General features: G+C 38.3%; 1 protein-coding gene across 1 annotated transcript in view; it reads left to right on the top strand.

Annotated features, from left to right (window-relative positions):
* The window catches only part of LOC126175376 (adenylate cyclase type 9), a 169,942-nt gene that overhangs the window by 111,267 nt on the left and 37,824 nt on the right, over nucleotides 1–20,851 (top strand). The window contains exon 8 of the mRNA XM_049922148.1: nucleotides 19,103–19,202. Coding sequence (XP_049778105.1) covers nucleotides 19,103–19,202 — 100 coding nt within the window. The remainder of the gene's footprint in view (nucleotides 1–19,102; nucleotides 19,203–20,851) is intronic.

The following is a 20,851-nucleotide window of genomic DNA, read 5'->3' as shown; positions in this document are numbered from 1 at the left end:
CCCTTCATAGCTGACAAACCCTGTCTAGCAGACCTATTACACTTACCCCACCCTCCAAATTTCCCTCCTACCACCACACAGAATCCAGAACCTAAACAGATCCGCAACGGTCGTGAACCCTTTCTCCAGAAGACTTAGTCCCACAGAAATATCTCTCCTTCTCCCGGTCCCTACAATGGAAACACTTTTTTGCCACCAACCCAAGCAATCAGACTCAACCAAAAACCAATATTGAACCGTGCCTAACTCATTTCTCTCCTCAATCCAACCATCACCCACCCACACTGCCTCCTAACCACCTCCTGTTGACTGTCCAGAATTTCTTAACCTCAAACCTTGCATCACCATCATACCACAAATCCCCCAACATGCAAACTAACCTTACATCTGCAGAAAGAACTGCAGTCCACCATCTGAAAACTGATCCCGACTTTATAATCCTACCTGCAGACAAAGGCTCCACCACCGTTGATTTGAACCACAAGGATTACTTGGCGGAAGGACTCTGTCAGCTGTCAGATACTTCCATCTACAAACCTTGCCACAGTGACCCCATTCCAGTAATCCAGCAGGATCTCCAGTCACTACTCAAATCCTTAGGCCCATCCCAGTACCTCTCCCCAGAGTCGACCTCTCTACTTAGGCCTACCACTCCCCGCACTCCTACCTTCTACAGTCTTCCTAAAGTCCATAAATCCAACCACCCAGGATACCCCATTGTGGCCGGTTACTGTGCCCCCACTGAGAGAATCTTTGCTCTCATAAATCAACACCTTCAACCCAGAACCTACCCCCCTATATAAAAAATACCAACCATTTCCTCCACCGACTCTCCCCAGTTCCTGTCCCCTTACCACACGGTGCCCTGCTCGTCAGTATTGATGCCACCACCCTGTGCTCTAACATTCCTAATGCACATGGCCTTACTGCTATTGAACACTATCTTTCCAAATGCCCTATGGATTCCAAACCAACAACCTCCTTCCTAGTCGCCATGACCAACTATATCCTCAGCCACAATTACTTCTCCTTTGAAGGCATTACCTGATGGCTACATCAGTACTTCCGTCCATATCAAACCTACTAAATACCAGCAATACCTCCACTTCGACAGCTGCCACCCATTCCATACCAAGAAGTTCCTTCTGTACAGCCTAGCCATCTGTGGTCGTCACATATGCAGATGCCGTGCCTTATCTTTCCAGTCTCCCACCACCTCCCAAAGTCCCACAGTCTGGCCACAGAGCATTCCCGTTGTAAATCAGTAGCATCCAGGACTGGAGCAACTGAATTACATTCTCCGCCATGGTTTCAATTACGTCTCATCTTGCCCTGAAATGAAATGTCCTGCCCTCTATCTTTCCCGCACCTCTCATAGTGGTATTCCGCCGTCCACCAAATGTACACAATATACTCGTCCATCCTTACACAACCCCTGCTCCCAATCCCTTACCTCATGGCTCATACCCCTGTAATAGACCTAGATGCAAGACATGTGCTATACATCCTCCCACCACCACCACCACCACCACCACCACCTACTCCAGTCCAGTCACTAACACCACCTATCCCACAAAGGTAGGGCTACCTGTGAAACCAGTCATGTGATTTACAAGTAAAGCTGCAAACATTGTGCTGCATTCTATGTAGGCATGACAAGCAAGAAGCTGTCTGTCCACATGAATGGCTACTGACAAACTGTGACCTAGAAACAAGTGTACCACCCTATTGCTGAACACACTGCCAAACATCCAAACATGATATCTTGCATTTCACTGCTTCACAGCCTGTGCCGTATTGATCCTTCCCACCAACACCAGCTATTTTTAAGTGCGCAGATGGGAACTTTTACCTGCAGTACATCCTACATTCCCATAACCCTCCTAGCCTCAACCTTCATTAGTCACTGTCCTCAACCTTTCAGCCCTCTCCCTGTTCCGATTCCAACACTACACAGCTGTCATTTCACGGCCACACCCAGTCTTTTAATTTCTTCTTTTTCTCTCCTTTCCACTATTTCCCCCCTCCCCCCTTCTCACCTTCCCTCCTACCCTCCATCTAAACTGCAGCACTTCACTGTCTGCCACCCCCACCATACTATCCCTACCCCTCCCCACTCCAGCCTCTCCTCCTGACCCCCACCCAGTTGCCACTCCCATCATGCACTGGTGCTCGCAATGTGGTTTCAGTTGCCTGAGACTGCAGATCTGTGTTAATACAGTTCCGTTTTAATCTGCAGTTTATAACCAATAAATTATGATCAGGTTCAACTTCTATTCCTGTAAATCTTTTGCAGTTTGAAATCTGAATTCTAAATACCTATCTTACCATCACATAACCTGTCTGTAACCTTCTGGTGTTTACAGATCTGTTCTGTGTATACAGTCATTTTCATGATCGTTGAACCAAGTGTTTACTGCAATTAAATTATGCTTTTCCCCTCTTATTTCTTTCCCCCATTCCATGTTCCTCACCAACTTTTGCTTCTCTTTGTAAGGAGCACTGCTATATTTTGCGTTGTGAAATACCAGTAATGCACTCCTTACTTATCACTGATTTCTGGAACTTTCAAAGCTGCGCATGCCTTTTTTCTGAGCAAGTTTCTTGCTGTTCTGTCTTGCTGTGTGCAAGAGGAGTCATTATGTTTCAGAACACATGGTTGCGTGGAGCCACATAGCAGATAAATCAGTATGAAGAATTTGCTAGAAAGTATAATTAATAGTTGGAAGTATTACACCAGTTCATAGGAGAAAAGTGTTTGAATAATTAATTTATTTCACAGAATGACTCATGGAATTTTATGAAATTTAGGATTGAAACATTATCATGTTTGTCAATGAGTAATTTTCTAGGAGAAACATATTGATAGTTGAATTTAAATGAAAGGCTTTCTGTGATCAGTGGTTACCTGTTTCGTTAGTATGGAAACACAACACAGCAGTGGTTACTTCAATGTAAATGTGAAACAAGCAGAACTGTTAACATGAGACTGGACGAGCTTAGACATTTTGGAAGTAGTGTTTTACATGCTAGAGGGACAATAAGACAAAGTAACCTGACATGTACTTTTATTATTTCAAACTGACATTTTCTCCATACTTGAGTCAGATAATCCAATAGTTCAAAAATAAACTGAAAAGACATAACCAGAGCTTTACATCTTCCTTTTCCTGTTATTGAATTCCAGTCTGCCATCACAATTAAATTTTTGTCTCCCTTACCAAACTTGATAATTTCTTTTATCTCATCCTTTTTTTTCCAGTTTCTTCATCAGGTGCTCAATTAGTAGGCACATGTACTAATGTAGTGGGTCTTGACTTTGTGTCTGTCTTGGCTATGAAAATGCATTAATTATAATGTTCATCATATTCACACCTATTCCTATTTTCTTATTCATATTAATCAGACATTTTAGTAAAATTTGTAAACAAAATGAAGAAGTTTCTCATTGACAAGTCTTTGTATTCTGTATAAGAATTTCTGTTGTAATGTGTAAAAGGTGGTGGGTAGGAATTACTAACATTTGTATACTTTAAAAAAAAATTATAAATGTTCATGGAACATGTACTAAATACTTTGCTGTGTATTTCACTTCTTTTGTTAGAGGTCAGTGCTAATATTTTTTTCTTTTTTTCTGCTGGTTATGAATATTACTTATCTCTCAAATTGATATGGAATATTGAAAATAACTTTTATTGGGCAGTTAATTTGCTTTGAAAGTGTAGATTCCCAATTGTGTAAACACATACTTAGCCGACACAGTGCATATCTGTAGCCTAACCATAATTTAGTGTCAGTATTATGAAAAGTACAGGTTGTTGCTCACCAAATAGGGGAGATGTCGAGTCACAGACAGGCACAACAAAAAGACTACTAAACAAGAATGCTTTCGGCCCAAAAGACTTTCTTCTAACATAGAAAACACACACACATTCACGCAAACATAACTCGCACAAACATGACCACTGTCTCAGGGCTGGCCTGGCCGCAACCTTCATTAGTCACTGTTCTTCAGCTACCTGTCCCCTTTGTTGTTCCGACTCCAGCACGACACAGCCTATTCCAACAGTGCACCCACAGTCTTTTTACTTCTCTCCTTTTCTGCCCCCGCCCTCCGTCCAGCCTCCTGACTGCACCCAGCTGCTTTACCATCTCCCTACTATGTCCCTGTATGGTCCCACAAGCAGCACTTTACTCCCTCTCTGTCCAATCCTGCTATCCCCCTCCCTCCCTCCTTGCCTCAGCCTCCTCCTTGCCCGACCACCCAGCAGACTGCTTCTTCCATCATGTACTGTTGCTTCCTGAGGCTTGGCCTTTGTTTGCGCGTGTGGGGTGGCGGGGGGGGGGGGGGGGGGGGGGGCGCACACGTGCGTGCCTGTGTGCTGCGTATGTGCACACGGGTGGGTTGGGTGTTGTCTAGTTCAGAGGTCAGAGGAAGGTGTTTTAGCCAAAAGCTTACTTGCTTAGCAGACTCACCGAGCAAGGTGGCGCAGTGGCTAGATACTGGACTCGCATTCGGGAGGATGACGGTTCAATCCCACATCCGGCCATCCTGATTTAGGTTTTCCGTGATTTCCCTAAATCGCTCCAGGCAAATGCTGGGATGGTTCCTTCGAAAGGGCACGGCCAACTTCCTTCCCCGTCCTTCCCAAATCCAATGAGACCGATGACCTCGCTGTCTGGTCTCCTTACCCAAAACAACCCAACCTTTAGCAGTCTTTTTGCTGTGCCTATCTACAACTTAACATCTCCACAATACGGTGAGTACCAATCTGTCCTTTTCATAATATTGTCGTTATTCGATCCAGTAGTATGCATTGTTCGATTTTGTCTAACCATAAGTAATATTATTTTCTTTCATACAATTAATATTTTTATGTAAGTGATAAGATATTGTAAAATATTTTACTATAGGGGCATCAGTCAATGAAAATCTGCAGATTATTTCAAGTTTCCGCAGTGTAAATGCTCGAAACCACCATTATGCATCATATTTTTGTTATAATCTGTTCTAATTGTTAAATATTTAAATCATGTTCTGTTTCTTTACCCAGTTTTTTTCTCGTTACAATGATATTTTGCAATATTAATAGTTTACAAAATTTGGTGTTTCATAGAATAGTGGAATGGGTCAGTTTGACTCTTCCTTTATTTCTGCTCTTAAAGTTACAGTGTTTAACACCCTCTTTAAATCCTGTGGACTTAATATTAAGTATTAGAAAGGTCAGTTGCAAATTTTGCCATGTCATACACTCACCTAGAGTTACTGACTTGCTGGTCTACAGTTACTTTACTTCAATGACAAATTTTAATTTTTAAGAGTGTTCTGTGTCTTTGACAGTTTGGCTGTGAGCTTTAGACTTGATTAAATTTCAATGTAACGTTTCACTGCAGAAAGGTTCTGTGATGTTTCTTATTTAAGAACAGTTATGTCTGTGATTACATGAATTGTTCCTGCATTTTCTTTTGGGGTGCAATTCTTATGCCTTTACCTCTCACCATCATATGTCAAGAGATGTACTTGATATTTATCAGTTTATTTACATAGAAACCTTTACCAGTTTTAATATTATTCATTCACTTGTTAGATGCACACAGCTCAGTAGTCACATGTGAGACATTGTATGGCCATTCTTTACCATAATGCCAAATTTTTCCTGGTAGATACAGATTTTGGTGATTTTAATTTCTTTTCCTTCTTTTCTCCCATCAAGATGTACATTCTAAACTACTAAAATCGGCTTCCATGGTGTCTCCTTTGATTCTATCACTAGACCTATGTTACTAAGGAAATAAAAAAATATACCCCTACTCACCACTGCCACTCTGCCCCTGTCTGTTAAATATTTTTATCCAAACTATCCCTCTTCAGGCATTGGCTTCTACTAATACAATTTCTCCCACTAACTTTCGGATATGAATATTCTGGAAAACGCGATTTCAGTTGGATACCAAAAGGACTAAATTGTGTCTCTCGGCTGTACAGTGATTCTGTATCTTCGTAAGTCACTAATGTCTATGGAAAGAATTTCTGCCATCTAGTCAACTATTTAATATGAGTGCTTACTTTACTCTTCCAGAATTACACTTCTTATTTTATCAGGTTGGGACTACGTTACCAGAAAACTTAGTCTCCCACAGACCAGAATTTTTACCACTGGTCTTGTCTGACTAAAAGAATCTCATAATAGTGACTCACACCTCAGTTATCAGAATCCTCTTTCAGATCAGACTCACTATCAAAAATACAAACATGTTCCTGTTCTTCAAATCTATGCCAACTCTGTCAGTCCAAAAGGAAAAATGAAACTATTCATAAACAGCCAAAGAAGTGAATCTTTTTACCCTCTTTGGCTTTTGGAGACGGCTGTTGTAGCTGCTCCTTGTGACCAGCTTCTCAGCGTCTGGTGATAACAAGTGACCAAATATTTTCCACTTTGCATCTACATTGGTTCCAGTTCCTTTTTCTCTTACTTATCTGTAACATTAAACACAAACATACAAAAAACAATCACTAAAAAAAGTAATTATTTATTGTTGATTGCTATTGGAGATCATGCGATAAAATTCGTTTTGTGACTTATCATCCCAAGCAACATGACCACTCCACTTCGGCCCCTCACAAGAATTGAATACTGTTTTTAGTAAGGATCCGAACAGTGGGTTGGTAACTTCAGGACAGCAAAGTATCAATGGTTAGATACCATGGAGAGCTAGAAAACATTCAGTATTTCTACCTGAGATGTTGAGATTTCACTTCACACACCAATGCTCCTATTATTTTCTTTATTAAAAATAAAAAAATTAAAAACAAAAATAAATAAAAAAGACACTTTAAAATGTGTACTGCCAGCGTAATCTTTGTGATGATGAAATCATGTGACTCTTGAAGTTACCCCAACGTAATGAATATTCCAAGAGATGTCTGGCTTCCAGCCAGGTGAAAGTAACATTTTGCCATGATATTCCACTGATAACCTATCAGCCAAAATATTGTGCCAATGTCATCTGGAGCAAGCCAAAACCTCATGGATGAAGTCATGTGTGCCCAGCACTTCATAAATATAGCCTCACTTTCTGAATAACAGTAGAGGTAGAGACAAAGTACATGTAAAACATTTTTCATTAACTGGTAAGAAAGCACGTCCATAAAGTTAGCCGGTAAGAGGATAATGTTCTGTGCCTTTATGGACCAATTTTAAACAAAGAAAGAAAGAAAGGTAACAGGAAACAATTGCTTTAAATTCATCATACATTTAAGAATCTACAAGAGTAAACAAAACCATTAGTGGAAACAGTAAAGAAGATTAGTCATGAGATCTCTGATGAAGTGAAGAAAGCCAGTATAGAGGTATACCCAATATCTTTGGCCAGATTGGTAATATGGACTGCAGCTTGGACTGGATATTGAGAAAACAAAAATAAGAAGTCAGTATTCTAAACACTTTGCATGCTAAATTGGCAGGAAGGAAAGTACAAATGAGAAATAGTTACTTTTATTACAGCGTGATTGATTATTACTAGGTAACAAAATGTTAATGCGATTTCAAAGAGGACAATAAGAATTGTGTAAAAGAAAAAAAAAGAAGTGGCAAAATATGTGAGATATGGAAATGAAAGTAAATAAATGTGGAGTGGAACAATAAGAATTAGATAGATAAGACAGTGTTTTTCCTCTCATTATTTGAGTATAATTATCTTGCAAGGGTAATTTATTTGTGGAAAAACTTATCATTCCCCACTTTCTATACTTAAAGTTTGAAAGCCGAAATTAATAACAATTATGGAAATTCCTGGATGGAACAATATGTAAAATAAAAAAAAAACTCATCTGGGGCAGACACACAAAACAGAAGATAGTATTAACTAGCTTTTGAAGTCTGGCCCTTCTTCCTTCAGATAGTAGATACATTCATACACACAACCAAAAAGATACCCACACACACTATTGTGTTTGGGTGTCTTTTTATCTTCATGTGTGTGAATGTATGTACTTCCTAGCAGAAGAAGAGTCAGTGCACAAAAGCTAGTTCATATTGTGTTTTAGTACATGTGTCTATGTGCCACACTCAAGTCTGCTAAAGGTGAGTGGTTGCCTTTCCTTTATATTATGTAGTCAAAATTAAAGTATACTACATTAAAATATACTAGCATGTGGAACAAAGTAATATTCTGCTGAATCCAAATAGAAGCTTTTAAACAAGGCTCATAGAAAATCATTTTGAATTATCCCCAAGTTCTCAGGCTTCTAGATCTTGCAACTGTGGCATTAGCACCACTTCATCACCACAGTTGCCACCGCCACTGATCATATTATCGCTGCCTTCAGCCATTTAACATCCGATGCTGGATAAAGGCCCCTCTAAAGTTTCACACTTATTATGGTCTTAAATAAGAAATGTCCATGCAGTTCCTCCTTTTTTTCTGATTTCACCTATCCACTTTTTGTTAGGGCATAGCCTTGATCTTTATGTATCTCATGAAACCCAGCAAAGAACTTCCTTGTGCCAGTTTTCATCCATTTGTCTGTTTACATGACCCAAGCCCTTCAGTTTGTTTTGTTTACAGTCATAATCACTTATTCCACTCCAGTCTGTTCATGTTTTCACTAAACAGTCTGAGGTGAATGCCTGAATGCCTATGATAAAGCACAGCTGATTTCCTTCACAAATCTGACCTTGTTCTTCATCTATAATGACCTCGTTGTCGATTGGGACAGCAAACCCGTCATCTTTCCTATCAGTCTGTTGTCTGACTTTTTTTCACTCCTAATAAATCCCTGCATCGATTTTTCTATTCGATAAGCTGCCCTCGTGAATGGTCTTTGCATTAAAAGTACATCTCACTGCAATAAGTAAAAAATGGCAACACACACAGGTTGCAAGCTGCCAAAAGAAAAGCCATGTCTTGAAAGCTAGTTATACTGTATTCTGTTACACGTGTCTACATGAAACACACAGCCAGATGTATTGGAATCTTTGTTTTCGAAAACCATATTTAGTTTGAAAAGTTCTCTAGACTATTTCTACTCTTTATTTTCATTATTTTTCTGCCTATGAAGTCATCGTCTTCAGTTGCTTTACTGTATTTGCAACCAGGTCAATTTTATTACAGAACAGTAACTTGATTTCCTCCTAAAATTTACTCTCGTAGGTCAATACTTTACATTGATGGTCTACATACAGTATATTTTAGTTTTTTGAGGTGGGGAATTCTGGAACAGGGCCCCCCACAGCCTCAGGAGACTAATGAGCAGGTGTTTGAATAAAGAAGAAGTAGGAGAAGCTGCGACAGCATCAGGATTCATCTATGGGCAGTGATGGCTGGAGGGCGTGGCAACACACTGATCACGTGTCCCATGATTACAGACCACTCCTCGTATTGCTTTTTAAGCAGACAGAATGGACCTAAGGCGCAGTTCCCACTGATGCAGTATGACACACAATGCATCTCGCAGTACAGTCAGGGGCAACCCGCATTGGTGGAATGTGGAGAAACATAGGTAAAGCAACTTAACTGGTTCACACTGGGACAATAGTAATACACCACCTATATGATTCTCTGATATATTGCCCAGGGCAACGTTAAGTGCTTGTTGCACCTTGCAACTGTACCATTTGTTACACAGGGAGATAAATTTCAAATGATTTGAAGTGTCTCAAGAAAATTGTTTTTGTAGATGAACCAATGCTACTTTCATCTCTATAGTTAGTTTCTCAGTAAAATTTTTACTTTTTGCATAAAAAATTGAAACCCATTATTTTGGGATTTGTACTTGTTCTCCACTAGCAGTCTTTCTTATTTGATTTTGAGGAAACTGTACAATAATTTTATTTATTTAAACTTTTTTTTAAACATATTGAAATTGTTTTTAATGCTGGAAGGAGAACCACTCCTGTTTCCGATTCTGAATCAAACAAGGCTCAAATTCAGGGGAGGAGGGGGGGGGGGGGAGAGGAGATGAATAGAGAGGTGGGAGAAAATGGTAAGCAGGAGATAGGCAGGGGGCAGGATGAGATGGAGAGAGGGGTGGGAGGAGAAGATGGACAGAGAAAGGGAAAGGTGATGATGGACAGACAGAGGGGCAGGAGGAGAGGAGAGGGGGGGGGGGAAAAATATGGACAGACAGAGGGGGCAGGAGGAGGAGATGGACAAAGAAAAGGGGGAGGGGGGGGTGAACAGAGGCAGTGGGGAGAAGGATATTATGATGTATATCCAATTCCCATACATATTAAAAACAGTGCTTCCTCCTTTCTTTCTTTTCCATTTAAGCAGACCAAGGCACAGAAAAGTGTGGCCAGGTACAGCTAGTATGTGATATATTTAAAAGGTGTCCATGACAAGGTGACAGTGATGCATCACACGTGAGGTTATTGCCACCTGATGTGTCTTATTGTTTGTCGTATCACTCCTGTGGGGAACTTAAGTGTCGAACAAATAACCGTTACTGCTACATGCTGTATCGCCTCAGTAAGAACCACAAAAAAGGCCTAATGTGCGAGAGTGATGTTTATGTTTTAAACTCCGTATTCTGATTCAGTGGATATATCATGATCTACATTGATGCAATGTTTTGAACTGTGAAAGCTCTCCAAAATGTCTTTCTGTCACAAAAAAATGCAATGCACCACTGCCTCCCACCACTACCACCACCACCACCACCACCGCCATCACCATCGCCGCCATCACCACCACCACCACCACCACCATCACCATTTGGAACAAACTGACCCATAATACTGCAGGATAGTAAGGTAGAATATTCCCCAGACATTTCTCAACCATCTTTGCACTACCAGATTCCATGGAGACTGCTACAATGTAACAGTTCTAATAAACTGGCAGAGAAACCTATTTTTGCTTTGACTGCAATTAAATATTTTCTGGATCAATTGCTTTTAATAGTAAAATTAATATATAGTGCCTGATTAGGTGATTCTAAAACACATTACAAGGAAATGTCACCAACTTGACCTCATATTTTAAGGAGAAAAAAGCACACTTGCAAGATATCAGCCACAGCAATCGATCTCATGTACAAATGTGGGCTGTAATTGTGATAGTATATAGTTATGATCTGAATGTACAGCTTCTAAAGTTCGCCTGCACTGGATGTTTGTCACTCGCTCCACCTGAATGAAGTTGCTTAATGCCTGAGAAAAAACTACTGTACTGTGGCTTGAATAAGACATTCATGTTCATAATGTCAGTGAACCAATAAGCAATAGTACAATACCTGCAAGAGCAGTACCGAATGGCAGTCGAATTGCAATGTTTAAATGTCAAAGAATGAGAGCTGAAAGCCATTACTTGTCAGCATCATTACATGTGGTTATTCGACGAACTTTTATACAAGGCAAATGAAAGCATTTGGGGCTTGTTTTGTGCTATTATTTATACCTATTTGTTTTGTTGTCACAATTGTAGACAGTTTCACAAATGAAGACATACTATTCATGGAGCAAAATAGTGGACTAATGTTCGATAATTTTGTACCTGAGGATACTGATGATGACTGCAATGAGACTGCTTTCTCCACAGTCACATTCTTGGAATAGCTTCATAAATGTAAAATGAAAGTAGTTAGTTAGTTTCATAATCCTTGGTTCATTTTGCATGATAAATCATTATGATGTGGAACGAGTCATTGTAAATTCACATTGCAAATTAATTTGTAAATATGGCTACTTGCTGAACATTTATTAGGTACATTTGTTCAACTGAGAACTGAAACCATTTCATGGTAAATAATTGTTGCTTCATTGTAAAAGAAAAAAATTAAGTATGCTTTATTTTGAGAGGATTGTAGTATTATTTCATGCTACCAAATTTTTTGCCTTGCGATGTTTTTCACTGTGTTATTACCCACAAATCTCTTAAAAAGGTGAGAGTGGGAGGTGAAGTGTAGCCAATACCACCAAGTGGAACAAATACTGTCAACCTCTGTATGTATTTGGCTTCCAAGTATTCAAGGGCTTTTTGTCAACAGGTTTAACAATTCGGCATGACTCCTGCAAATCAATGTGAACTTTGGCAAGCTTAACAATGTGCAATCTCTTCTGTATGGGCATTTATATGCACTAGTATTTCAGACAGTCTTCCAGTACACTTGGTATCAAAGAGGTTACACCAGTGACTGGTCAGAACACTTTCAACATCCAGTGACATACTGTTTTGATATTGTTAACATGATTTGCTCATTGTGTCAAAGTGCAAGGTTTCTGATCTGTAGCTGATGCCAGAGATAACTTTACTTTAAACATTTTTATGTAGCTATACAAAATACAGTGCAAATTAATGAAATGCGTGAGTGTGTCAATAAAGAACTAGTGTAGCACTACTTAGTTATTAACTTCACTTCCTAACAAATAGGAGGGCTCTGGTTGTCACTCAGGTGTACAGGACATCGTATTCAGGCATTAGGCAGCTGCATTAGGGTGGAGTGAGTGAGAAACAACTGGTACATGTGAAGTTTAGAAGCTGTAGATTCAGGAGGTCATGACTATGTATTATCAGAATTGTGCCCCAAATTTTCGTGTGGGATCAATTGATGAGGTTGATATCTTGCTAGCATGCTTTTTTCACCTTAAAATGTGAGGTCAGGTAGGTTATGTTTCCTTGTTAGTGTGTTTGGAGGTAAAAATATAAGCTATATAGCTATTAATTTAATTTTGAGGTGTGCCTGACGATGATCTACAATAATTGTGAATTTATGCTTCTCTCATAAATGCCACTTATCCTAATTGAGGCTCCAGTTGGGGATTGTAGTATTCAGAATCAACACTTTTTTGTTCAGCATACGTCTAATTGTTAACATTATTACAATTTTTAAACACAGTGGTTTTAACTTTTCCCAATTCCAGTAAGGATAGTTTTACAGATACACCTAAAGTGCATCATACCACCGTAATTCTTTATCAGTAGAATTTCTCCCCAGAATATGATTGACTGGGTAAGCAATGGTAAAACAATTTCTTGTATATCAATGTTGAAGTTATCTCGCATGTCATATTGACCAAAAGCTGACTGCATCCAATGTATGCTAGTAATCAGTAAAACTTGATCTGCTTTTCCGAAAATATTTTTTTCCTATTGTTTTTCAGTGAAATGTGCCTGTACTTGTGGAAAATTTAATATCAGTTTGTTTTGATAGTTCATCAGCTCTTTTCAGCGATAAAGATTCTGATATAGAAGCGTTCTGGGACCTAGCTTTTTGGAACAAAACAAGAAATACAGCTCCTACATAGTTGTGTTAGGTCATTGTTATACATTTTCTCTCTAGCTTCAACATATTACACTCAAACATAGCTGCTATTTGAGCTCTGTTTTTTAATTACTGGTGGCAATTTTAGAGTTAGCAATGGCAAACTGTACAGATTTCCCATTTTTGACACCCACCTTTCATCATCTGGCGTAAGTGTCTCCATCTCCATTTTAAGCAAGATAGCAGGGTTATTTTTGTTCTAGTTTCTCTGGTGTTGTGTCTAAAGAAATAATATTGTAGTGCCTGTATTTTAAAAGAAAAAATTAAACAATTTTGACTAAACTGCCGACTTCAACATACTCCTCACCAAATCTGAAAACTCACTTTGGTGTTCTAACAGCAGCAGCACCATCCAAGGACAAGTGATAACATAGCAACAGTAGTGACCATTGTTTATTTTGTTCAGCTTAATTGGTGGGGAGAAGAGGGAGATAAGAAAGAAAATAAACCAATAAACCTACAGAAAGCCTGGTACATTTGTTCAACTGAGAACTGAAACCATTTAGTGGTAAATAATTGTTGCTTCATTGTAAAAGAAAAAAATTAAGTATGCTTTATTTTCAGAGGATTGTAGTATTATTTCATGCTACCAAATTTTTTGCCTTGCGATGTTTTTCACTGTGTTATTACCCACAAATCTCTTAAAAAGGTGAGAGTGGGAGGTGAAGTACATCTACAGGAATGGCAGAATTAGAATTCCAAGTCTGTTGAATAACTGTGTGGTTGAAGTTCATGAACTGAGGCTTCAGATTATTCTGACTGTCCTTTTTTAAGCTAAGAAAAGTATTTGTGAATGCGCAAAGTAACCTCAAAACATGAAACCATCAGATGTAATAGAGTGAAAGTATACAAAGTAAACATCTCTTCACATTTTAGTGCAGACCATGGTGATTTGTAGAAATGACTTATGGAAATACATAGAGCTGCTGTATAATTTATTTTTAGTTACTTAACTTGTTTGGGTCAGACCATTTTCCAGTACAAATTCTTCTTAGTAGTGGATGTTATTTTCACACATACCATAAAACAAATGTCAAAATGTATATTTATAATTAATTTTTTTAATCATTATTCACCTCCCCGTATCGTGTGTGTTAACTCATTTACATTACAGTACCTGACTTCCATAGTGACACTTGTACCATCTGCTGATAAAAATATGAATATGTCTGTCATGTAGAATAAGGGAAAGGCAACCACTTACCTACTGAGGATCAGTTTGTGGCATACAAAAACACATATTAGTAAAACATTTAAAACTTCACACACACACACACACACACACACACACACACACACACACACACACACACACACGCGCGCACTTTCAGTAGCAGTGAGTATCGCATGTACATGAGCATGTATGTGTGATTGTGTACATCAAATGTGTGTACTTCTGCTCGAAAAAGAGCAAGAGCGCAAAAGCTATTGTTAACTGTTATCTGATATGTGTTTCTCTGCATCACACACCAATACTCCATAGGTCAGCGGATGCGTTTCCATTTTTTTACTTATTTTTCTACCAAGGTATTTCCATTATTAGTATTTCTGTTATAATATCTTAAATTTCTCAATGAAGAGTTTTTCTTTAGTTTTCGTCTACTTTTGCATTAAAATTATTATCTTGTAGTAGTACTTATGGTAGTATCAGTTTCTGTAACATTTTGTAGAAGTCTTCAGCCTTTCATCAGAGTATGAGCACATTGGTGAATAGATTTGATTGATTTCAAAACAACACTTGCTGTTCTGTTTGAAATTCCCTCAATATCTGTAATAATGTTTTCAATTTCTTGTTTACAACAAAGCCTTTGCCCATATTTCCTTCCTGCTATGTTCTTCTGTAATAAAACAAATTACCATTGTTTATTTTTTCCCTTACTTCATGTAACCCTACAATATCCCATTTAATGTTATTTAACTCATCTTCCAACTTCATCTGGAATATCTATGGGCTCTAACCCCCTGCAATTTGTATTTATATGAAAAGCAGTACAGGTGAGCAAGTGAATCATAGTTAGTTAGTATCCCGTCTAATTACAAATACACAAAATCCAGGAATGCAGTCTTAACTGTAAGCTTAAACAACAACATTTCCAGGGTGCTAATAGTGAGGGTAGATCAAATAGAAGGAGTAAAACTGCAAAGAAATTAGGGCTAAGGGAATCAAACACAGGTCTTCTTTTTTTGGGGGGAGGGGGGGGGGGTGTGTGCAGAGATAGAGAACATACAAAAACAAAGTTGAACTAAAAAATAAAATAATACAAACGAAATTTTCTACTCAACATGAAGATGACAGGTTGAGTTGCAGACAGGCATAACAAAAAGAGTACTACACATTTAGCTTTTGGCCAAAGCCTTTTTCAGAAAAGAAAATACATTTCCATAAACAAGCACACCTCACACACGCATGACAGTCATCTCTGGTAGAATCATTCTGGTCCGAGCTGCTGGAGATGGCAGTCATGTGTGTGAGGTGCCCTTGCTTATGTGAATGTGTCTTCTTATCCAAATAAGGGTTTGGCCAAAATCTTTTTGCTGTGCCTATCTGTAACTCTGCATGTCATCTTTATGGTGAGCAGCAATCTTTCCTTTTCCTAGTATTATTAAAATTAAAATAAGAATAGATCAAAGGGGATGTGGAATGAGATGCAGAAAAATATGCACAATTAAAGCAAATGAAAACACTGAGGCTAAGAAATGTATGTGATTTGTTTGGATGTAATAAGAAACATTTGAATAAATCAAGTGAATTTCAATTTAGAGCAGGCATGGGCAACCTTTGGTAACCCGTTGAATTGACTCTCATATTTACACTGGCGAGCAACCTAGTCACATCACATGACGTGAATGCAGGGCTGCTAGTGCATATAATCAGAACTAAAGCACCTGTTATGTTAAATGTTTATAAGGTAACAAACCAATATGAATGGCACCTCTTTCCTGACATGCCATACCAACAAATTAAGCCTCAAAACAAGCATTGTCCAGAGTACATTAATCATGAGCATTGTTTGTTTACTTACGACATTTTACAGTAGCTGTCTTAAAAACTCTAGACCCAAAATTCTGCAGCATCATTAGCAAAAGAAATAATGTTAATGAGACACTAATAGATGTAAATGTCTGAAATGGGATGCCAGGCATCTGGAAATGTCACCATGCCAAAATAAATGGCTATAAAGGCAATTGCTTGCAGCTAATTTATTATAAATTACCATCAATTTCAAGAGTTGTGATTTTCTAATGTCCACAATGAACAAGAATTATTCACTAATATTAATACGAGAAAGAATAGTAAACAAAATATGGCATTGAGATAGGCAGTCCCAGTCAATAAGCAAATATAAGTAAATTTGCATTTTTTGGGCACAGGGTAGTTATTCAAGTGTTTAAATTGTAGTCTGTTAACATCCACACAGTTAGCAAGCATTTTTTAAATATTTGTGCAGAAATACTTTCGCTGACTGATCACATAGGCAAGGATTGTTTCTGTAACACTAAATAAATTAAGCCATCAATTTTTCATTCACTTTAAAAAGTTTGAAAGTCTACACATGAACTTAGCATGTATCGGCTGTATTAAACAAACCGGAAAAATGTGAACAACAGAATGGCAAATTGTCAGGCAGATAATAGCCATGCTCTCAATCACTCAGTGCGTGTTTGTAATACCGAGAATATTTTGGTCATCATCAGTACTGTTTGTCAGTAATTCTACTGTTGGCAATGCGACAATACTCGTCCTCAGATGAATGTTATATCGACAATTAACAGTAATATAGAACTTGTGAGGGCCCCATAACTTCCGTGTGACATTCCTACCATTGTAGATGATAGGCACAAATCATGTGTTGTTAGCACTTAATGAAATGTCCAAAACTGCTCAAAGCCATGGCAGCAGAACTCACTAAAACTTCCACAAATTTTACTGACAATAAGAAAGCACTACTCATATAGCAATATAATTGAAGTAAAATGTTTAGCCTTTGCGGATGATATGGCATTGATAACTGAAAACCGAACAGACGCAACAGTTATGCTTGATATGTTACACGAGATTGCTGAAAAGACTGGGCTAAAAATATCCTCCGAAAAAACCGAGTATATAGAACACAAACATAATACAGAAAAGTTTATGAAAACAAAGTATGGAAAAATTAAGAGAGTTGATAGATTCAAATACCTGGGGGAGTGGATCCAAGCCAATGGACTGGATAACACAACAAATAAAGAAAGAATAAAAAAGTTGGAATTTGCATATAAATTAACACAAAACTACTACAATAAGAAATCAATATCCATACAAGCAAAGATTAAACATTATAATTCAGTTATTAGGACACAAGCAACATATGGATCAGAGTGCCTAACATTGAATAAGAAAGGCGAATTAAGAGAACTAGAAAAAAGAGAGAGAAAAATATTAAGAAAAATTCTAGGTCCTGAGAAAAACAAGGAAAACAGGTGGATTAAAAGGAGAAATGAAGACCTATACAAAAATACAGAAAAGATCATAGATACAATGAGGAAGAGACGTCTAAAATTTTATGGACATTTAAAAAGAATGGAAGAAACACGAATTACAAAGAAAATTTTTAATTACGTTAGTAAGCTGAAAAACACCGTAGGATGGATAGAAGCAGTAAAGAAAGACGCCAACAAAATAGGTGTTACAGAAGAAATAATACGTGACAGGAATAACTTTAGGCTACTTATAGAAAACGCAAACTATGAAGAAGATGCGCCAAAACCTCGACCCAAGAGAGTGTGGACAGATGAGCAGAGACGAGCAGTTGGCGAGAAAATGAAGAAGTACTGGGAAGAACGGAAGAAAAAGAAACACCAGAAGTCTTAAGTTGTATGCGGTCCATAGCTGGCCAAATTCATAATTTAAAAAAAGAAAAAAAAAAAAAAAGCGTGTAGAGCATCGGTGTAAATATCTGAAAATGTGCCCCATATGGAGTACAGTGAGAGCACCATGTTCTCTTAGATTTCTTCTCCAGGCTGGATTGAATATAGTTACAGAAGGTCAAATTATCAAGATGCACTCATCTGCAAATGATTCTGTCATGCCTTTTTGGCTTCATCCAGTTTCCATTGTGCGTAGGCTACCTGTAACTATTAATATGCTCAGCATCTGAATCGCAGGTGCTTCATTTCATTGTTACAATGACCCTTCTCTGTGATAATTGTGTTTCTCTTGATCAATCATTCTTGATAACTCTCCCTTCTATACATATTGTCTTTGTCTGCTATTGAGGTTTTCTTCACTGGCTTCCGATAAGTCAATCATCATTTTCTCAAGTTCTTCCATTTATTTTCGTAACTCTGTTACTGCTGTTGGTGAATAAGTTTGTTATTTTCCAACAATGGAAAATCCAGGATGAAATGTAACAATATTATGTAAAGTAAAGTTGCTACTCACCATATAGCAAAGATGCTGAGTTGCAAATAGGCACAACAAAAAGACTCTCACAATGAAAGCTTTCGGCCATTAAGGCCTTCGTCAACAGTAGATCACACACACACACACACACACACACACACACACACACATACACACACACAAATGCAACTCACACACACAACTGCAGCCTCGGGCAACTGAAACTACTACACTCAGAGTGGGTCTGTTGTCTATTGTAGATAAAGGCCTTAATGGCCAATACCTTTAATTGTGAGGATCTTTTTACTGTGCCTTTCTGCGACTCAGCATCTTTGTTAATTTCTGTTAATGTAATTTGGATGTTCTGTCATTGATAACAACTTATTGTAAACTTGATTTCATTTGTTGTGCATGCATGTACCTGAAACCTTGTATTGTCTCTTATTTTCCAGATATTTGTGATGAATGGTATAGTCCATGGGGATCTGCTTACACACCGTGTGAGTGGTTATTACACATCAAGCCAGTCTTCTGTTAATGAAGCAGATGGTGGTATGTACAGGCTCAGATCTTAATGATAGATTTCAGTTCTACTATTTTGTCAACTATAAAAATGTTTGAGAGTGTACTCCATATCAGCTATCAAGATGTTTAATTAAACATAATTACTATTCAGTCACATGAGATTTAATTAATTTCTACCTTTGGCTACAAATTTTTGCATGAAAACATAATAACTTAGGTATTTTGTGCTGCCCTGATTAAACTTGTCATCTGGTTTTGCTCTAAACTACCCTCCTCCTTAAAGACAGTTTGTGTAGTTATAAAAATGCATATTCAAGATTAACTGTTTCATAAGAAGATTATTTCTAGTGTTTTGTTCGGTTGGTTTCATTATACAGTCATTATTACGCCAATACATAAAACGGATCTTAGGAAATGATCACTTTTGTTTAATTTATATTGACTATGCATAAATCCCTCCCATGAACCATGGACCTTGCCGTTGGTGGGGAGGCTTGCGTGCCTCAGCGATACAGATGGCCGTACCGTAGGTGCAACCACAACGGAGGGGTATCTGTTGAGATGCCAGACAAACGTGTGGTTCCTGAAGAGGGGCAGCAGCCTTTTCAGTATTTGCAGGGGCAACGGTCTGGATGATTGACTGATTTGGCCTTGTAACTCTAACCAAAACGGCCTTACTGTGCTGGTACTGCGAACGGCTGAAAGCAATGGGAAACTACGGCCGTAATTTTTCCCGAGGGCATGCAGCTTTACTGTATGGTTAAATGATGATGGCGTCGTCTTGGGTAAAATATTCTGGAGGTAAAATAGTCCCCCATTCGGATCTCCAGGCGGGGACTACTCAAGAGGATGTCATTATCAAGAAAAAGAAAACTGGCGTTCTACGGATTGGAGCGTGGAATGTCAGATCCCTTTAAAAAGGGAAATGGATAGGTTAAAGTTAGATGTAGTGGGAATTAGTGAAGTTTGGTGGCAGGAGGAACAAGACTTTTGGTCAGGTGAATACAGGGTTATAAATACAAAATCAAATAGGGGTAATGCAGGAGTAGGTTTAATAATGAATACAAAAATAGGAGTGCGGATAAGCTACTACAAACAGCATAGTGAACGCGTTATTGTGGCCAAGATAGTCACGAAGCCCACACCTACTACAGTACTACAAGTTTATATGCCAACTAGCTCTGCAGATGATGGAGAAATTGATGAAATGTATGATGAGAAAAAAGAAATTATTCTGGTAGTGAAGGGAGATGAAAATTAAATCGTCATGGGTGACTGGAAGTCGAGAGTAGGAAAAGGGAGAGAAGGAAATATAGTAGGTGAATATGGATTGGGGCTAAAAAATGAAAGAGGAAGCCGCCTGGTAGAGTTTTGCACAGAGCATAACTTAATCATAGCTAACACTTGGTTCAAGAATCATGAAAGAAGGTTGTATACATGGAAGAATCTTGGAGATACTAGAAGGTATCAGATAGATTATATAACGGTAAGACAGAGATTTAGGAACCAGGTTTTAAATTGTAAGACATTTCCAGGGGCAGATGTGCACTCTGACCACAATCTACTGGTTATGAACTGTAGATTAAAACTGAAGAAACTGCAAAAAGGTGGGAATTTAAGGAGATGGGACCTGGACAGGAAGTGCAAAATGGCTAAGCAGGGATGGCTAGAGGACA

The sequence above is a fragment of the Schistocerca cancellata genome, chromosome 3 (assembly GCF_023864275.1).
Source record: "Schistocerca cancellata isolate TAMUIC-IGC-003103 chromosome 3, iqSchCanc2.1, whole genome shotgun sequence".
Taxonomy (NCBI): Eukaryota; Metazoa; Arthropoda; class Insecta; order Orthoptera; family Acrididae; genus Schistocerca; species Schistocerca cancellata.
Note: the sequence above shows the minus strand (reverse complement) of the source record. Positions and strands in the feature narration are given on the sequence as shown.